Source organism: Trichomycterus rosablanca, chromosome 25, assembly GCF_030014385.1.
Source record: "Trichomycterus rosablanca isolate fTriRos1 chromosome 25, fTriRos1.hap1, whole genome shotgun sequence".
In the NCBI taxonomy this organism is placed as follows: Eukaryota; Metazoa; Chordata; class Actinopteri; order Siluriformes; family Trichomycteridae; genus Trichomycterus; species Trichomycterus rosablanca.
Window position 1 is genome coordinate 9555945 of NC_086012.1, and position 22082 is coordinate 9578026.

Consider the following 22082-nt stretch of genomic DNA (forward strand, 5'->3'; position numbering starts at 1 on the left):
GTCTTTAGGCTAGAGTCCGAGTCAAGTCACAAGTCTTTAGGCTAGAGTCTGAGTCAAGTCACAAGTCTTTAGGCTAGAGTCCGAGTCAAGTCACAAGTCTTTAGGCTAGAGTCCGAGTCAAGTCACAAGTCTTTAGGCTGGAGTCCGAGTCAAGTCACGAGTCTTTAGACTAGAGTCCGAATCAAGTCACGAGTCTTTAGGCTAGAGTCCGAGTCAAGTCACGAGTCTTTAGACTAGAGTCCGAATCAAGTCACGAGTCTTTAGGCTAGAGACCGAGTAAAGTCATGAGTCAATATAATATACACAAAACATATATGGGAAATGTAGCATAGAAATAAACAAATAACACGTAAGTTCAGATAAAAAACAACAACAGACTAGCAACTGTATTTTACTGTTTTACTTAGTGCCTTTACTTTCCAAGTCATTGTGCAAATGAATGTAATTTCCGTAACAAGAAGGTACCAGTTAAAAGCTTAAACTGATACGTTTTGTTTTCATTGCAAAACAAAAGCGGGTGATAAATCACGGCACAGCGGCCAAAATCCAAAACACAGCAAAAAAAATCATAACCACTGCTTACCTTAGCTTATGTTCTTTCAGATGCTATTAAATTTATAAGCGTGTGTCCCATTAAGAATACAATCCATTATTTTGTAAATGTGCTTATAATTAAAAACCTCCAAACTTTTCCTGTTTGTGAAGTAAAACACGAACTCGTTAGAAAGCCAATCAAGCGTTTTATTGACAATCATCTCTGTGACGCAAACTGAATAAATGCAAATAACAGCATTTCATCCTAACAAGTAAAATCAGAAGGTCTGATTGGTTCCAAAAGCGGTCTTTCAACCATTAGCACCAATTCTGTAGGAGCGTTCCATTCAGCCCAGTTGTTCCTGTGAAGTGCACTAAGTAGGGTATTCCACCATTTTAAGTGAGATTCCAATCCAAAGGTGACGAAAACGTTCAAATGAAGTGAACTTCAAACTGTGTAGGGAGTAACACTGCACAATCCACCAAAAACAAAAATAGGGACTCTTGTTGTTTACGAGTTATTGAGTCATGAGCCGAGTCCGAGTCATTTGAAACGAGTCCGAGTCGACTCGAGTCCCCATCTCTGCCCTGGTCAGATTTTTGAGTGTCCTTGTTAATGTCCTGACTTGAGAACACCACTGAGATGTTGTAGAAAGACTTTAAACTGTCTGTCAATCTTCAAAAAAATCATAATTTGGCGGCCAGGTGGCATAGCAGATTATTCCGCGAGCACACCAGCACTGAGATTCTGAGCTCCTCGGTTCGAAACTCGGCGTTGCCACAGATCGGCTGGGCGCCATCTAGCGGTCATAATTGGCAGTGCCTGCAGGGTGGGATGACCAGACTATGTGGGCGGGGTCTTCAAAGGACCCTGATTGGTGGATTGAGGCGCCTGTGCAGGGTGCATGGGTGGAAAAAGGGTTCCGTTAAGGGCTGTGCGCGGGTCGGAGGAGGCATGAGCAGCAATATACCCACCTCGACTGCAAAAAATTGGGGATCCCCAGCAGCGGAAGACAAATTGACTAAAATTTATTAAATGATTATTTGCAAACTGGTGGCTCAGTGGGTCCTGGGTTTGATTCCCAGGTGGACCGGTCCGGGTCCTTTCACTGTGGAGATTGCATGTTCTTCCTGTGTCTGTTTGGGTTTCTTCTGGGAGCTCCAGTTTCCACCCACAGTCCAAAGACATGCAGTCAGGTTAATTGGAGATACAAAATTGCTGTAGGTATGAGTGTGTGTGTGTTTGCCCTGTGATGGACAGGTGACCTATCCAGGGTGTTTCCTACCTTTTGCCCAGAAAATCGTACCCACAGATTAAATGCCCAAATCCAAGTGTGCAAAGCTTGGACACATGTATCAAAGAAAACTTTCTACAAAGTATTAAAGGGTCTGAATGCTCTTTCTAAGAGGAGATTTCAGTTTTTCTTTTTTAATAATTTTCTAAAAACATGCTTGTCAGTGAATCAGGGTGTGGCTCTCTGTACACAAAGCTGATCAGCATATGAACTCACCTTGTGCAGGTGAACAGATGCAGTCGGCTACTGCATCTTTGTGATTAATTGTAGATTGATGGGTAAAGTTAGAATCAGAAACCATTCAAAATAAAATCCACACCACAAAGTGTCAAAAAAGTGTCAAAGAAGTCAATAAATACTTTCTCAATCCAGTGTGTATGTAATTCTGAGACCAGTACCTTTCAGTGGCACTGCATTTGGGCAGTAGAAATGCACCAGCGCTGCCAGAGCGCAACCGTCTGTGTTGTCCTTTAGCAAGTTGTCCACCAAAGGGAGACAGAGTACAGACTGTGTTTTGTTGTCCTCTCTTCTGTACTGCGCCTGTGGGAGTAGAAAATCCCCATAAAAATGAATTTAATACACATATATGTACATCAATGGACTCAAAAAGTCAACAACTGTCTGTATATAACTATTTGGCCCTTATTAAAGACACTCAGATTTTTATGCCTCATCATATCTGCCTCATGCAACACTTAAACTCTTGAGTTACTACCACCAGCCCATTGACGACATTTAAGAATTAGACATTCCATTCCAAGGACCTGAAATAATTGAATTACAGTAGCAATATGTATCCCTAATATCTATACATACACTGACCAGTCTTAACATTATGACCACTGACAGGTGAACTGAATAACACTGGTTATCTCTTCATCATGGCACCTCTTAGTAGGTGGGATATATTAGGCACCAAGTGAACATTTTATTCTCAAAGTTGATGTGTTAGAAGCAGGAGAAATGGACAACGAAAAGGATTCGAGCCAGTTCGACAAAGGCCAAATCGTGATGGCCAGACGACTGGGTCAGAGCATCTCCAAAACTGCAGCTCTTGTGGGGTGTTCCTGGTCTGCAGTGGTCAGTATCTATCAAAACTGGTCCAAGGAAGAAACAGTGGGAAACCGGCGACAGTGTCATGGGCGGCCAAGGCTCATTGATGCACGTGAGCACCGAAGGCTGGCCAGTGTGGTCCAATCCAACAGACGAGCTACTGTAGCTCAAATTGCTAAAGAAGTTAATGCTGGGTCTGATAGAAAGGTGTCAGAATACACAGTTCATCACAGTTTGTTGCATATGGGGCAGAAAAAGGGGGACCAGCACAATATTAGGAAGGTGGTCATAATGTTATGCGCATGAGTTTCAAGATATATTTATTAATTGATGCCCACCCTGCCTTTAAAACAGCATCACTTCTTCTAGATACAGTTGCACACAGTTTTAAAGGAACTCTACAACAACATCTTGGAGACCTAACCACAGATCTTCTGTGGATGTAGGCTTGCTCAGATCCTTCTTTTTCACCTTTAGTGACTGGTGTGCCTGCTGTTGAAGTGCCATATTTAAAATATTGTTCCTGCTTTTAAAAATGCTTTTACCCTTGACGCATGCTAATATTTGATATTGAGTAAATAAAGCAGCTGTGTTTGAAATTAAGATTTGGGCATTTCAAAGTCTAGGTCTTGTTTGGCACTTGGCAAGCTAAGAGGTTGGGTTCTCAAGTTCAAAATCACAGCAGTGCTATCTACCTGGCTGGGCACCTAACAGGCACAGTTGGTCGTGCCTAAAGAGGGGGGGGGGGGGGGTACGAGGTCTGCAAATGCATTAGAGGATAATAATGACAAATACTGATTTGATATGCCTAAACACACTGATTCCTTAGAACAACCTTATTTACATATAAGATCACACTTGTAATCTTGGTAAACCATCAGATTTGTACAAACACGTACCTTCTGGCCTGCAGGTCTGGTGTCTAGTGCATTTCTTGCTGTCTGTTCTTGTGCCAAGCTCTCTCTCAAATATTCATTTACCTGCAATAAAACACATACACTCACACTTGAGAGTACTGCCTATATGTACAAAAGTATGTATCCACCACTCCTGATCACTGAATTTAGTTCTTGATATACACTATATTGCCAAAAGTATTCACTCACCCATCCAAATAATTGGATTTAGGTGTTCCAATCAGGTGTATAAAACCAAGCGGTGTGAAAGGTAGTGGTGTGTCAAAACTAGGGCTGTCGAAGTTAACGCGATAATAACTCATTAACGCAATCTCAATTTAACGCGATTAAAAAAAATAGTGCCGTTAACGCAAATTCTATTTGGCCCTGCGAGTCATCCGTAGTTCATGTTGAGACTTGACCGTGCACCAACGTTTTAACGCCGGACTTGCCACCGTTTGTTTCATTTGCGGTTTGTTAACATAATGTAACCGAGCATTGTAGTGATGCACTTGCTTAATAAAGAAATAAATACACGGTATATTCACAAGTTGTCGGGAGCAGAACACTTTATTACTTCTTCTGTTACGGTAACGAATAGCAAACAGCTAGAGTCATACCGTTAGCCAAGCATGCTATTCCATGCACTATGGAAGCCCCAAAGGGTCAAAACACACTCACATTTGCTGATGGAGAAATTTTTACCTACAATCTGACATTTATACGAAGTCAAGGGTCTCTGCTGGATAGTATTACTGCCTAGTATGTGAGTGAATAAAACTCCCTTACAGTTTTCTCTTGTCCCAGCAGTTTTTAACATAAGTACATTTAGCATAAAATGTGTTCACCATTTTAATTGTAACATTTCACTTAAAAATCCTTGTTTTCTATAACATTTACACAGATTTTTTTTTTATGCGATGAATCGTGATTAATTATATGAAATTCTGAGATTAATCGCGATTAAAATTTTTAATCGTTTGACAGCCCTAGTCGAAACCCTTAAACTCGATGTTTACCCTAAACTTACCTTAAACCTTAAATGTGGTGTGACTACCGTTTTGTTCAGCGCTTGGCTTGAGCGGTGCTGTAAAACGTCATCAAAGTGCGAATATGAGACGAATTTGCATTTGTTTGGAATATTCGTCACATTTACTCTGAAAGCTCCACATGTATCTGTGTTTAGCTGGATTTTCCTCCTGTTTCACTTTTAAACTTGTGTTATAGCTCGGGGTTCTGAGAAATGGTCAGAATCAGCTTTTCCAAGGCACTTATCGTTAAAAAAAAAAGCTTAATGTGACTCAATGTATTAAAAGAACAACACAGGAACACTAAACCTCTCTTAATTATTATTGCTCATAACCTCTCTTTACTGATGAAATTCCTCGCTCATTGTTTTAGTACGATAATTCACGTTTAGTTCTGTGCACTGCCACACTCCATAGGAAATAACAGCACAGCCAGCACAAAAGCAGTTTTGCCGCTTCTCATGTGAATACACCTTTACTGAATGGAATACAGTATTCCAAGATCGAGCATCTCCATGATTAAGAAGCATAAGGAAACAATAAAGAGGTAAAGAGCAGGTTTTATTGTATTTAACTGTTTTTTAATTGTATTTCAGTGTTTTTATATTATATTTGTGTTATTTTCAGTGTATAAGTGTCAAAAACAACCCTATTATTTTACATTAGCCTAAAATATTCACAGTTCCACATGACCATGGAACGCATTAACAAGTTTCCCATACATCCTTATGGGAAAAAAATACCCTAAAACTCAACACCTTTTAAACTCAACGCCACTCCCAGAACCAGTTGACGTCGAGTTTTAAGGTACTACTGTATCTTCATCCTAAGTGTGGTTCAAAAAAGAATCTCACCTTGTTAATCCAGGTTGTCACTGCCTCTTCAGCATCGTATGGGAAATCTTCCTCTGGGAAGAATGGGGAGTATTTCTGCAGACAGCTTAACACTCTTTCCACACTGATCATCTCCACTGTATACGCCATCATCAGCGTGTCGATCATTGCCAGATGAGAGCTCTGCGATGAAAAAATAATTCAGAGAAATGAACTCGACTGTACAGGAATATTAAACAGTGTATAACTATATTAGTATTACTGTTTAATACTGACAATTTGCTAGTTAAATATGATTCTGTGCTCAGGTGGCGCAGCGGTAAAACGCTACCACACCAGAGCTGACATCTCAATCTCGTCAGTTCAAATCAGCTCTGCCACTCGGCAGGCTGAGAGCCTACATGAACAACGAGTGGCTTGTTATTCTATTCTTGTTGTCTATGTCCAAGTCTATTCAAGGAGAGGTGTCGGAGGGGATTCCTGATAACTGATGCAATTCTGACCTCTGCTGGCTTGATTGGATTGATGGCGCCTGCACAGAGACGAGGGATAATGCATTGATCAGGGTGTGACTCTCCATACACAAAGCTGTTCCGCACATGAACTCGCACTCGTGCAGGTGAAAAGATACACATGCGTCGGAGGGACCGGCCTGAACAGATACAGTATTTATATCAGTCTACACATCAGTCCCATTGAACACAGTCTATTCATGCCAGCGTATACAACACGTGAGGGTCAGCTTTACTGTGTGTGTGTTGCATACATTCATTTGATGCATGTATGCTGTCTGTCTGTCTCTCTGTCTGTATCAGTATGTTTCTCTGTATGTCTGTCTTTGTCTAACTGCCTGCCTTCCTGTCTGTCTCTGCCTGTCTGTCTGTTTTTTTTCTGTCTGTCTGTTTCTCTCTCTGTCTGTCTCTGACTGTCTGTCTGTTTTTATCTATCTGTCTGTCCATCTGTTTCTCTCTCTGTCTGTCTCTGTCTGTAACAATGTCTCTCTGTATGTCTCTCTCTCTCTCTCTGACTGCCTGCCTGTCTGTCTGTCTGTCTGTCTGTCTGTCTGTTTCTCTCTGTCTCTCTGTCTGTCTGTCTGTTTCTCTCTGGGGCCTGCTGTAGCCTAGTGGTTCTGGTACTGGACCGGTGATCAGAGGCTTGCTGGTTCAAGCCCCACCACTGCCAGGTTGCTGCTGTTGGGCCCGTCAGCAAGGCGGTCTGTCTCTCTCTCACACACACACAGACACACACACTCAAAGTTGTAGTAGGACAGAGTAATACATTTGTAATATAATTGTGTAGAAGGGGTGTACAATGTGAACTGTGTTGTTTTATATGTTCTTCACACAAAATGAGTCAATTTCAAAGAGTCTGAGGTTAAAATAATAATAAATAGCATAATTTTTATTTTGGTAAACATGAAATGAAAACGGGTCCCACAGACCTGAACACCACACAAGGGTTAAATCATAAATCAGAGTTTAGCATTACTTTCAAAAGGCAATGGGACTAGCGATTAATAAAGTTCCAACACTGAGTACCTGGAAGTCCTAGACTGGAACATAAAAGTCACACATCCTGTGTTTATTACAATGTGTGTGTTAAGTGTATTGTCATGGAATGCATAACCATCTGACCTTTCAGATGCCCTTTCTTCCAGACATTAAAATCCCACCTCCTCCTGCCCATTGTCTCAACCTGCAGCCATGCAACTCATGACTAAGGGCCTATTTTTCCAATATATTTATGCATGGGCATGGCTCAACTTCATTTCATTTGTTAATATACCTCCATTCCTGCATTTCAGGCCTGCAACACATTCTAAAAAAGTTGGCACGGGGCAATTTAGTGAGGTGATAAAACTAAATAATGATGTGATTCCAAGCAGGTGATGTCAACAGGTGATTGTAATCATGGTTTGGTACAAAAGCAGCATCCAGGAAAGGTGGAATCTTTGATGAGCAAAGATGATCAGAGGATCTCCAGCTTGTCAACAAATGTGTGAGAAAAAGATTGAAATGTTTAAAAACAATGTACCTCAAAGAAAGATTGGAAGGGATTTGCATAATTCTCCCTCTACAGTGCATAATATCATTAAATGATTCAAGCAATCGGGAGGAATTTTGGTGCGTAAAGGCCAAGGGCGCAAGCTTAAGCTGAACGTCCGTGATCTTCGATCCCTCAGACGGCACTGCATCAAGAACCGCCACTCAACAATAGCTGATATAACCACATGGGTGAGGGATTACTCTGACAAACCTACAATACAGAGTTACATGCACAAATGCCACTTAAAACTTTACTGTGCAAAACAGAAGCCTTATGTTAACCATGTCCAGAAGCGGCGTCAACTTCTCTGGGCTCGGAGGCATCTAGGATGGACCATCACACAGTGGAAATGTATATCGTGGTCAGATGAATCAGCATTCCAGGTCTTTTTTGGGAAAAAATGGATGCTGTGTGCTATTAGCAACAAGTCCAAAAGCCAGGGTCTGTCATGGTATGGGACTGTGCACGAATGGATGTTTATTAATAAATGAAATGAAGTTGACCAGACAAAACATGAAATATCTTGGGTTCAAACTGTCTGCAATGAAATAAAAGTCAAAGTAAATGTAAGAAACTCTGTGTTTTTTGTATTATTTGCATTTTCCATACTGTCCCATCTTTTTCTGATTTGGGGTTGTACAATAAACCACCCGACTCAATAAAGCCACAGTCTTGTTCTACAGCTGAATGCTCAGACTTACATGCTGGTACAAGGAAATCTTTCAGAAACAGAATGAATTTAATTTGTGCTTAACTTGTCCGTGCTTTATTTATTCACACCATGACTGAATCAGAGCTGTACTAAACATTTTTTAAATAGCAACCAATCATTACAGTTCCAGTTCCAAGTGTGGTAAAGAAGCTTTTAAAAGATGACTCAGTGTGATTTACACTGCCCTATTAACACCCATTAAATAAAGAAACTGCACAGAAATAACTCATGAGTTGATTTATATTGATTTAGTGTTTATTTTACCATTTTTGAAAATGTTAAGCAACTGTTTTCTATAGCCCTATTTCTGCAATTGTCGGATGGGCATAAAATATACACTGATCAGCCATAACATTAAAACCACCTCCTTGTTTCTACACTCACTGTTCATTTTATCAGCTCTACTTATCATATAGAAGCATGGGAGCTCTGCATATCTTTTTAGCCTCCTTTCACCCTGTTCCTAAATGGTCAGGACCCCCACAGGACCACCACAGAGCAGGTCTTCTAGACCTTCTAGGTCTTCAGAGCAGATCTTCTAGACCTTCATCAGTGGTCACAGGACGCTGCCCACGGGGCGCTGTTGGCTGGATATTTTTAGTTGGTGGACTATTCTCAGTCCAGCAGTGACAGTGAGGTATTTAAAAACTATAGCAGCATTTCTGTGTCTGATCCACTCATACCAGCACACCACACACTAACACACCACCACCATGTCAGTGTCACTGCAGTGCTGAGAATGATCCACCACCTAAATAATACCTACTCTGTAGTGGTCCTGGGAGAGTCCTGACCATTGAAGAACAGCATGAAAGGAGGCTAACAAAGGATGCAGAGAAACAGATGGACTACAGTCAGTAATTGTAGAACTACAAAGTGCTTCTATATGGTAAGTGGAGCTGATAAAATGGACAGTGAGTGTAGAAACAAGGAGGTGGTTTTAATGTTATGGCCAACCTTAAAAAGTAGTTCGCAATGACCTGTCGACTGAAACAGTAGATCTCAAGCTACGAAAGTGTGGGCACCCCCGGTTTAAGGTATCATTTGGCTTCCTTTCATCATAAATAAAAAAAACATCCAGATGTGGAACATGTTCGAAAAACTGTCTTATTACACCAAATTACCTGCTTAGTTGTCTAGGTTTTGTGCTTTTTATACCAAGTCATGTGTTTTCTAATTAAAAATGGTAATGAATAACCGATTAACCAATACCAAACATAGAAGTAAGCAGTAATGTTGTCAGTTTACTGTTTAAGGTCTATAAAATTCTAAAATCCCATGTCTTTCAGTACTGTTTCTATTACATTTTATTGGTTATGCACCTGCATTTTGATCACTAACTCCTGATTGTAACTATAGTAATGTATGTATACTCCTTCAGTTAAATAAAGTCAGCAAGTATTAGACTGGCCTGCCTGCAGTCCCGATCTGCCCCCAAAAGAGAATGTTTGGAGAATTTTAAAACAAATAATGTGACAACCACCCCATACTTTTGCACCCCTTAGGACTTGTTTACAGGAGGAATAGAACTAAAGGGATACGTCTTGAACTGTCCGCAGATTGGTGGCACCAAACTCAAAATGGCAAAGGTTATGATGGCTCTGGCGTCTGGTACATACCAACAACAGAGCTACTGTGACTCAAATTGCTAATCATTTTAATACTGTTGATAAGGTGTATACCCCTCCAGTTAAATAAAGCCTTACACATAAATGCAGACTTTTACTGTAGTACAAATGGTAAAATTTGGTCTTTATAAAAACATTAAGCATAAAAACTAAAACACTAAAACCCATTCCTTCCCCTCCACTCTTAAGAGGGGCTCAGTCTGTAAAGTGTTAAAAAGGCTTTGTGGTCTAATCCTGATTTACAGCATATACCATACATGGCAGTGATGTATATAAAACACACAGCTCACATCACTGCAGCACGACTGGCAGGAATGCCGTATAAGGCATTGTGTCATCACATGAGACAACGTTACTGACCGTCACTAGCAGCAACTTTGCCAGTTAACGGTAAGTGGGCTACAGATACTTTTGATTACTAAATCTAAAAAGATTTGAAGCGTCTCTACAACCCCAATTCAGAAAAAGTTGGGACAGCATGGAAAATACAATTAATAAAAAAACACAGAGTTTCTTACATTTACTTTGACCTTTATTTGATTGCAGACAGGATGAACTTGAGATATTTCATGTTTTATCTGCTCAACTTCATGTCATTTATTAATAAACATCCATTCCTGCATTTCAGGCCTGCAACACATTCTAAAAAAAGTTGGGACAGTAAAGCATTTACCACTTTGTAATGTTGCTATTCCTTTTCACCACACTTAAACAACGTTTTGGCACCGAGGATACCAAGTGATTTAGTGTTTCAGCTTTTATTTTGTCCCGTTCTTCCTGCAAACACGTCTTAAGATGTGCAACAGTACGGGGTCGTCGTTGTCATATTTTTCTCCACACATTCTCTATTGGGGACAGGTCAGGACTGCAGGCAGGCCAGTCCACTACCCGTACCCTCTTCTTCCACAGCTATGCTTTTGTGCAGCATGTGGTTTTGCATTGTCTTGTTGAAAAATGCATAAACGTCCCTGGAAAAGATGATCTTTAAGGCAGCACATGTTGCTCTAAGATCTCAATGTACTTTTCTGCATTAATGCTGCCATCACAGAAGTGTAAATGACCTTTGCCAAGGGCACTGACACACCCCATACCATGACAGTCCCTGGCTTTTGGACTTGTTGCTGATAACAGTCTGGATGGTCCTTTTTGTCTTTGGTCCGGAGCACACGGCATTCATTTTACCTAAAAAAAAAGACCTGGAATGCTGATTCATCTGACCACAATACACGTTTCCACTGTGTAATGGTCCATCTTAGATGCCTTTGAGCCCAGAGAAGTCGACGCCGCTTCTGGACATGGTAAACATATGGCAAGGATGGGGAACCGCATAATCCATTTCAGGGTCGCGGTAGCACCAAGGCAAGCAAAGCAGCCAAGCAGTCCCAGCAATTAATGATGACGCGTATATCAAATGAACCAATTAGCTGCGACAACCGTGACTGTAGGTTCGTCCAATTAGCTGCGTCTTTCTGGCGTCGAGGTTTGTTCAAGTTTGTAAAAATGTTGAAGTGCAGGAAAGTTAATGATGAATGTTGTGTCTTTCAAGAAAAATGGACAACAGATTTCTTTTTTTTGTTGAAGTGAAAGGAAAGCCAGTTTATGTTTAATTTGTGGAGAATCTCTCGCTGTTCTCAAAAAAAATAATATTGAAAGACATCATACCACCAATACCAAAGTATACCACTCTGCAAGGACCGGAACGAGCGGAGAAAATAAAGGTGCTCAAAAATAATTTGATTGCACAGCAAACTTCTTTTACACGACCCAAAAAGGAACTGGACAGTGTAACTGAGCTGAGTTATGTGGTGAGTGAACTGATCGCAAAATGACTAATGACGATTCTGATGGCAAGTTTATAAAGGACTGCATGGTTTCTGCCGCTAAAATATTAGCTCCAGAAAAGTTAAAAGTGTTTCAGAACGTCAGCCTTTCCTGTCGGACAGTGACTGACCGTATTGGTGATATGGCAGAGGATATTAAAAACTCTCTGAAAAATTCTATCACAGATTTCCAGTTTTACTTGCTGGCTTTAGACGAGACGACAGACATAAAAAATACGAGCCGGTTGGCATTTTTTGTACGTGGAATAACGGCGGATTAAATATAAACACTGCATACCAGCAGCATCATGTATTTATAAAGCCTATATTATTTGGCTGTATGTTGCATCATTGTAGTCTGTGGCCCATGACCAGATATGTAATTATTAATCTGGCCCTCAGTAGGTAAAATGTTCCTCACCCCTGACATAAGGCTTCTTTTTTGCACAGTAAAGTGACATTTGTGCATGTAACTCTGTATTGTAGTGCTTGACAAAGGTTTGCCAAAGTAATCCCTCACCCATGTGGTTATATCAGCTATTGTTGAGTGGCGGTTCTTGATGTAGATCACAGGCGTTTAGCTTAAGCTTGCGACCTTGGCCTTTACGCACTGAAATTCCTCCCAATTCCTTGAATCATTTAATGATTTTATGATATTATGCACTGTAGAGGGAGAAATATGCAAATCCCTCCCAATCTTCCCTTTGAGGTACATTGTTTTTAAACATTTCAATAATTTTCTAACACATTTGTTGACAAACTAGAGATCCTCTGATCATCTTTGCTCATCAGAGACTCGGCCTTTCCTGGATGCTGCTTTTGTACCAAACCATGATCACAATCACCTGTTTGGAATCACATCATTATTTAGTTTTTTTCACCTCATTATGGAATGGATGTATATTAACAATTGAAATGAAGTTGAGCAGACAAAGCATGAGATATCTTGGGTTCAAACTGCCTGCAATCAAATAAAAGTCAAATGAAATGTAAGTAACACTGCATTTTTATTGTATTTGCATTTTCCATACTGTCCCAACTTTTTCTGATTTGGGGTTGTAGTAAACACGAAGATATCTGTAAGAAATGCAATCTTTTTGCACTGTTACTCTTGGTAAATTGTCTTCAGACTCTTTTTCAAAGTCAGGAGATGAGCACCTATTTAGACATTTAGGTACAACTTACCTTGCTAGGCTAACACAAACTAAGCTAAAGAAGTAAAACAGACCGTTTCCTCTCACTTTTACAGGCTCAACTGTAAACAATGATCAAATGGGCAGCGATTTAGAACAGCAGCTATCTTATTAGTGTCAGGTCATTCTAGCTGTGTTTTATAAAGCACAGATGGCTTCTGAAAGCAGCTCTTTTAAAGCAATAGACAGAGATCCAAAACAAAATACACAAAGACACAAATACTCAGCTAATTCCGTTCTATTCAGTCAACTGTTTGTTTAGTTCAAAGGAACCCATTATCTTGTTCTGTCTCTTTAAAATAGTAGCTCTCTAAGTTTAAGTACATAAAAAGCCAGTGTCTTTGTCCTTCGTTCCAGCTGTTAGTAAAATACAGAAGGGTGGAGTCATACTGGGTATAAACAGATAGAGATTTGGAAAATGTTGAGAAAAAAAGAAAATGGGTCCTGAGTCATGATACAAACGTGATTATTTGATTATTTTTATTTGATTATTTTTATTATCACGTATAAACAAAACAGCCGTCTTTGCAGTGTTCTTGCCCGAATCGAACCGCTTTTGGTTTCTTTGTGCTTGGTTGTGCACTCATCTCACAAACAGTGTAGGTTACAAAAGGAAAAATTCAAAAATAGTGCTGATGAATTAAATCTTTTCAGATTAACCGTGCTTTAGGTGGGCTGAGGTGTAGCTATAGTAACAAACCACAAATTAAAGAAACAGTGGACACATTTCATGACAATCACGTTGACCTGTTTGAATGAGGCGCGATCTACCAGCGTGCACAGTGCGATCAACTGGTAGATCAACATATTGGGCACCCCTGCTATACAACATAATATCTTGATGCATGCTCAATAATCCAGGTACACAAATCCACAAAGTTGAATCAGTTCATCTGGACACAAGTTTGTTGTAGAGATACGTTTCATCACTTAATCCAAGTGACTTCTTCAGTCTGAGCTGGTGGTGAATACCCCAACCTTATATGCAGCCGATTTGCATAACGACCGATCACCGCCCACTGCATAACAATGGAACTGGTGATCAGGTCCATATGCAAATCACAATGACCATTAATTACAATGGCCATGTGTGCCTTTCACACATGATTGGGGTATAGCTCCTATTACGGCGTTGTAAGATAGTGAGAGATGTACTCTCACGCCCCCTCCCCGGTTCAGAGATGGTCGTTACCTCTTCACATAGATGGCCTCTTTGACTCCCCGTTCAAACCAGCGTTCCTCCTTGTCAAGGGTCTGCACATCGTCATCATTAAATGAGTGGCCGCTGGCTTGCAGGTGAGTGTAAACCCCTGAATCCTGGCCAGAAGAGGTCGATCTTTTATGTTGGGCCATCCGTTTAGACAGTGGCTGTCTAGTTCCTGGCAATTGTTATGTAATGGGCGGTGATCGGTTGTTATGCAAATCGGCTGCAAATAAAGTTGGGGTATCCACCACCAGCTCAGACTGAAGAATCACTTGGATTGAGTGACGAAACGTATCTTTACAACAAACTTTAGTTCAGTAATTTAAACAAAAGAATTGTTTGTGTTGCTATGTAAAATTCTCTAAAAGCAGTAACCTAACAGATACTAATCTGAAGTGTTTACTGCATTCTCTTATCTTTTCTTATGTATTTAGAGGTTTGAACTGAAACCTATGGTGATATGTGTAGACTTAAATACAGCTACAAATCATAAAAAGTTGAGACAGTTTGGAAAATACTAATAAAAAACACTGAGTTTCTTACATTTACATTGATTTTGATTTAATTGCAGACAGGATGAACCCGAGATATTTCATGTTTTGTCTTGTCTGGTCAACTTCTTTTCATTTGTTATCATACATCTACTTCTGTGTTTCATTTCATGTATCACACATTTCAGAGAACATGGAACGGAGGGAATGTAGTTCTAGCATTGAGGTAAAAAAATGAACTAAGTAATGATGTCATTTTAAACAGTTGATCTCAACAGGTGATTGTAATCTTGATCTGGTACAAAAGCAGGATCCACGACAGTCTCTAAAAGGCAAAGATGATCAGAGGATCTACAGTTTGTCAATAAATGTGTGAGAAAATTATTGAAATGTTTAAAAACAATGAACCTCAAAGAACAATTGGAAGAAATTTACATATTTCTCCCTCTACAGTGCATAATATCATTAAACAATTCAAGGAATTTGAAGGAATTTCAGTGTGTAAAGGCCAAGGGCGCAAGCTTAAGATGAACACTCATGATCTCTGATCCCTCAGGTTGGCAAACCTTTGACAAGTACTACAATACTGAGTAACATTTACAAATGATACTCAATCAAGTTGTTAGGCTCTTAGGCATCTAAAATGGACCATTACAGAGTGGAAATAACTTTATTAGAAATTAATTTGGTTTTTAATTTCATTTAGTCTTGACTTCCTTTTCTCTTATTACATTATTAATACAGTAATTTCCTATATAGTAGTAATAATAATAATATATTATTATATCAATGGTTTTCTATCACTGGTCAAAGTATTAGGCAGCACTAAATTGACCATAAGTTTGAGTGATGCCCCTCTGATCAATAGTTCAATACCCTAATTACCGAGCCTCAACTGGTCCAGCATCCACTGAAATAAAATGCAAATAACTTCATCTGTCCTAATCATTTTGTTTACGCATTACATGTTTTTGTAAGCTGTAGATGACAGACTTCAAATGAAATGGGCCAATACACAGTATGGCCAAAAGTGTGTAGACGTCCATCATTATTATAATTTTATGCACTTACAAGTGTGACCACAATCAGTGCCGATCACAATCACACACACACACACACACTCACAATGTAGAACACATTCACCTGCCGCAGTGTTAATCACTCTCACGCACACACACACACATACACAATGTAAAACACCTTCACCTGCCAGTGTTAAAATCATGCTCACACACTCATATATGTATTATATAGCATAAGCATTAATCACTCATACATCTGCAAACACACACACACAATGTAGCACACCTTTACCTGCTGCATTATTAATAACTCACACACACACATACATGTAGCACATCTTTGCCTGCTGCAGTGTTAATCACACACAGACACACACACACACATTGTAGCACACCTTCACCTGCTGCAGTATTGATAACTCACACACACTCATACATGTAGCATATCTTTGTCTGCCGCAGTGTTAATTACACACACACACACACACACACAGTGTAGCACACCTTCACCTGCCAGTGTTAATCACCAACACACACATATATGTAGCACATCTTTGCCTACCGCAGTGTTAATAACACACACACACACACACACACACACAATGTAAAACACCTTGACATGCCATAGTGTTAATAACACACACACACACACACACACACACACACAATGTACCACACCTGCACCTACCACAGTGTTAATAACACACACACACACAATGTAGCACACCTTCACCTGCCAGTGTTAATAACACACACACACATACACATAATGTAAAACACCTTGACATGCCAGTGTTAATAACACACACACAATGTAGCACACCTTCACCTGCCACAGTGTTAATAACACACACATACACATAATGTAAAACACCTTGACATGCCAGTGTTAATAACACACACACACAATGTAGCACATCTTCCCCTGCCACAGTGTTAATAACACAGACACACATACACACAATGTAAAACACCTTGACATGCCACAGTGTTAATAACACACACACAATGTAGCACACCTTCACCTGCCAGTGTTAATAACACAGACACACACACACATACAGTGGGGCCAAAAAGTATTTAGTCAGCCACTGATTGTGCAGGTTCTCCTACTTAGAAAGATGAGAGAGGTCTGTAATTTTCATCATAGGTACACTTCAACTATGAGAGACAAAATGAGAAAAAAAAATCCAGGAAATCACATTGTAGGATTTTTAAAGAATTTATTTGTAAATTATGGTGGAAAATAAGTATTTGGTCAATAACAAAAGTTCAACTCAATACTTTGTAACATAACCTTTGTTGGCAATGACAGAGGTCAAACGTTTCCTGTAAGTCTTCACCAGGTTTGCACACACTGTAGCTGGTATTTTGGCCCATTCCTCCATGCAGATCTCCTCTAGAGCAGTGATGTTTTGGGGCTGTCGCTGGGCAACACGGACTCCACAAATTTTCTATGGGGTGGAGGTCTGGAGACTGGCTAGGCCACTCCAGGACCTTGAAATGCTTTTTACGGAGCCACTCCTTCGTTGCCCGAGCAGTGTGTTTGGGATCATTGTCATGCTGGAAGACCCAGCCACGTTCCATCTTCAATGCTTTCACTGATGGAAGGAGGTTTTGGCTTAAAATCTCACGATACATGGCCCCGTTCATTCTTCCCTTAACACGGATCAGTCGTCCTGTCCCCTTTGCAGAAAAACAGCCCCAAAGCATGATGTTTCCACCCCCATGCTTCACAGTAGGTATGGTGTTCTTGGGTTTTTCTTCTTCCTCCAAACACGACGAGTTGAGTTTTTACCAAAAAGTTCCATTTTGGTTTCATCTGACCACATGATATTCTCCCAATCCTCTTCTGGATCATCCATATGCTCGCTGGCAAACTTCAGATGGGCCTGGACATGTACTGGCTTAAGCAGGGGGACACGCCTGGCACTGCAGGATTTGAGTCCCTCTCTGCGTAGTGTGTTACTGATGGTAGCCTTTGTACTTTGGTCCCAGCTCTCTGCAGGTCATTCATCAGGTCCCTCCGTGTAGTTCTGGGATTTTTGCTCACCGTTCTCATGATCATTTTGACCCCATGGGATGAGATCTTGACCCCAAGGGAGATTATCAATGGTCTTGTATGTCTTCCATTTTCTTACAATTGCTCCCACAGTTGATTTATGCACACCAACCTGCTTGCCTATTGTAGATTCACTCTTCCCAGCCTGGTGCAGGTCTACAATTTTCTTCCTGGTGTCCTTCGACAGCTCTTTGGTCTTGGCCATGGTTGAGTTTGGAGTCTGACTGTTTGAGGCTGTGGACAGGTGTCTTTTATACAGATAACGAGGTCAAACAGGTGCCATTAATACAGGTAACGAGTGGAGGACAGAAGAGCTTCTTAAAGAATAAGTTACAGGTCTGTGAGAGCCAGAAATCTTGCTTGTTTGTTATTGACCAAATACTTATTTTCCACCATAATTTACAAATAAATTCTTTAAAAATCCTACAATGTGAATTCCTGGATTTTTTTTTCTCATTTTGTCTCTCATAGTTGAAGTGTACCTATGATCAAAATTACAGACCTCTCTCATCTTTCTAAGTAGAATAACTTGCACAATCAGTGGCTGACTAAATACTTTTTGGCCCCACTGTATATATATAATATATATTTGTCTGCCGCAGTGTTAATAACTCACACACACACTCATACATTTGCCTGCTGCAGTGTTAATCACACATAAACACACACCACATGTTAGAAAATAAACTTAAACGTGCTGCAAGTGTTTTTTAATGTGAAAATTACTTCATCCATCTTACTTATCAGCTGTTTACTAAACAGTTCAGACAGCATTAATAGTGCACTAACTAAACCAGCATTTATTACAGATCTTTGCCATTTGGGATGCTGCCTTCTGACACACCATCACAGGCTCTCATTCTCCTGGCATCCTCGAGTAGCAGCCAGTCTGAAAATTCACAACCCCACTGGCACACAAGCCATAAAAATAATGCTTATGTGAGCATTTCATAGAACACCATACTGAACCCACACACACACACGCCACATGTCTGTCGCAGTGCTAATCGTGATGCAATGCACATGCACTGAGCAGTAATGGGGAAAGAACAGTTAGGTTGCAGTTCCAAGGGCATTGTTGGTGTCTGTTAAAATATTACATTGCTGTTTGTTTTTAAAGGCATATTAATGAGAGATCTTCCAGTCATGATCTGGCAATTAATAAATGCCAGTATGTGCTGTACACTGGTTTGTAAGAACGTCAGTTATAATACCACATCTAAGTATGTATAAATAAGTTTTTCTTGTCAAAAATAGCAACATAAATATACACTGATCAGCCATAACATTAAAACCACCTCCTTGTTTATACACTCACTGTCCATTTTATCAGCTCCACTTACCATATAGAAGCACTTTGTAGTTCTACAATTACTGACTGTAGTCCATATGTTTCTCTACTTGCCTTTTAAGCCTGCTTTTACCCGGTTCTTCAATGGTCAGGACCACTACAGAGCAGGTATTATTTAGGTGGTGGATCATTTTAAGCACTGCAGTGACACTGACATGGTGGTGGTGTGTTAGTGTGTATTGTGCTGGTATGAGTGGATCAGACACAGCAGCGCTCCTGGAGTTTTTAAATACCGTGTCCACTCACTGTCCACTCTATTACACACTCCTACCTAGTTGGTCCACCTTGTAGATGTGAAGTCAGAGACGATCGCTCGTCTATTGCTGCTGTTTGAGTCGGTCGTCTTCTAGACCTTCATCAGTGGTCACAGGACGCTGCCCACGGGGCGTTGTTGTCTGGATATTTTTGGTTGGTGGACTATTCTCAGTCCAGCAGTGACAGTGAGGTGTTTAAAAACTCCATCAGCATTGCTGTGTCTTATCCACTCATACCAGCACAACACACACTAACACACCACCACCATGTTGGGGCCAAAAAAGCATGCAGAGAAACAGATGGACTACAGTCAGTAATTGTAGAACTACAAAGTGCTTCTATATGGTAAGTGGAGCTGATAAAATGGACAGTGAGTGTAGAAACAAGGAGGTGGTTTTAATGTTATGGCTGATCGATGTAGTTTGAGCTGATTTCTATCATAACCCATTAGGTTAAGAAAGCTAATAACTATGATCTTTAATAGTTTAAAAGGTGCTCAGGTCAAACGCTCCCTCTGACACATGCCACGACCCCATACCCATACTTCGGTGGATTCAAGTGTATGGTCATTCTCGCGCATGGAGAGTCACACACTGATCTCTGCGTTCCTCAACTTCTGTACAGGCGCCTCAGGCTACTACACAGGTTCTTACACGGTTAATGCTGGTTTTTAATACTTAAAACATGGCACCCAGGTGGCACAGTGGAATAATCCGCTAGCACAGTGGTCCCCAACCACCGGTACCGGTCTGTGTGTCATTTATTACCGGGCCGCACAGAAAGAATAAATAATTAGAGATTAGAGATCTATTTCGGGTTATTGTCTTATTGTCACCCCTAGGTGGAAGCAGTGTGTCGTTGCAGCGAAAAAAGCTTATTTTACATCGTTTGTGAACAATATTATTAAATCCTCCCATCCCCGCTGGTCAGTGAGATTATATCTTATATGAAACCGGTCCATGGTGCAAAAAAGGTTGGGAAACACTGTGCTAACACACCAGTGCAGAGATATTGAGCTCCCCGGTTCAAATCTCGGCTCTGCTACCGGTCGGCTGGGCTGCCTGCATCAGACAAAATTGGCCTTCAGTCTGCTGGGTGGAAAAAAAACGGACTAAGGAGTGGGGTTACCAATGCTGTGTAAGGACCTTGGTTCCCCAGTGCGCCTGTACAGAAAGTCTCTGTACACGAAGCAGACCTCTCACGCAAATCCACTGAAGTATGGGTGAGTAAGAGAGGACACATCGGAGGGAGTGTGTGTCAGGCGAATATACGCCCTCCTTGGACACCATCGGGGTCCCTAGCAGTGGATTGGCTAAGCTAAGTTGGGAGAAAAGGGGAAAAAACATGCCTGATGTTCAGAGTTAGAGTGTAAACACAGTTCTGTAATGTGTAATTCCTGTGTGAGAGCATTTATTTATTTTAAAGTCACCTGATGATAGACGTCAGAAAGTACTGAAGTGTCCTTGTTATCGAAATATAAACAGAGAACCAGAGGAGCAGAAAAACATTTTAAACGTCATCTGTTTTTATTTATTTATAATAAGAGTTCTTTATTAATTACATAACACCAGAGGGTACCAAGTTTAACAGCCTAATGTTAAGGTTGGGCTTAAATCATTTTACACTTATTTTATCAGCTCATTTATCATTTTAACCATATAGAAGCACTTTGTAGTTCTACAATTACTGACTGTAGTCCATCTGTTTCTTTACATACTTTGTTAGCCCCCTTTCATGCTGTTCTTCAATGGTCAGGACTCTCCCAGGACCACTACAGAGCAGGTATTATTTGGGTGGTGGATCATTCTCAGCACTGCAGTGACACTGACATGGTGGTGGTGTGTTAGTGTGTGTTGTGCTGGTATGAGTGGATAAGACACAGCAGCGCTGATGAAGTTTCTAAACACCTTACTGTCACTGCTGGACTGAGAACAGTCCACCAACCAAAAATATCCAGCCAACAGCGCCCCGTGGGAAGCGTCCTGTGACCACTGATGAAGATGACCAACGAGCGATCGTCTCTGACTTTACATCTACAAGGTGGACCAATTAAATAGGGGTGTCTAATAGAGTGGACAGTGAGTGGACATGGTATTTAAAAACGCCAGCAGCGCTGCTGTGTCTGATCCACTCATACCAGCACAACACACACTAACACACCAGCACCATGTCAGTCAATGCAGTGCTGAGAATGATCCACCACCCAAATAATACCTGTGGGGTCCTGACCATTGAAGAACAGAGTAAAAGCAGGTTAAAAAAGTATGTAGAGAAATAAATGGACTACAATCAGTAATTGTAAAACTACAAAGTGCTTCTATATGGTAAGTGGAGCTGATAAAATGAACAGAGTGTAGAAACAAGTAGGTGGTTTTAATGTTATGGCTGATCAGTGTATCTACAAAAATATATAGCTGTGCATGAATGACTACATACTGTACATACAGTGAGGGCCAGTTATAGCCTAGTGGTTTAAGGTACTGGACTAGTAATCGAAAGGTCACTGATTCCATCCCCACCACTGCCAGGTTGCCACTGTTGAGCCCTTGAGCAAGAGCCTTAACCCCCAATTGCTAAGACAATATACTGTCATAGTACTGTAACAATTTTCAATTGACATTTTGCTATTAACCTTTACCATGTAGAAAACAGCTGGAGG

General features: G+C 40.6%; 1 protein-coding gene across 2 annotated transcripts in view; it reads right to left on the reverse strand.

Annotated features, from left to right (window-relative positions):
- Positions 1–22082, reverse strand: part of camsap2b (calmodulin regulated spectrin-associated protein family, member 2b) — an 82218-nt gene that overhangs the window by 42579 nt on the left and 17557 nt on the right. For both annotated transcript variants that reach the window (XM_062987449.1, XM_062987448.1), the window contains exons 3-5: positions 5661–5822; positions 3782–3862; positions 2228–2369 (exon numbers count right to left, since the gene is read on the reverse strand). In XM_062987449.1, the coding sequence (XP_062843519.1) occupies positions 2228–2369; positions 3782–3862; positions 5661–5822 (385 nt within the window). The remainder of the gene's footprint in view (positions 1–2227; positions 2370–3781; positions 3863–5660; positions 5823–22082) is intronic.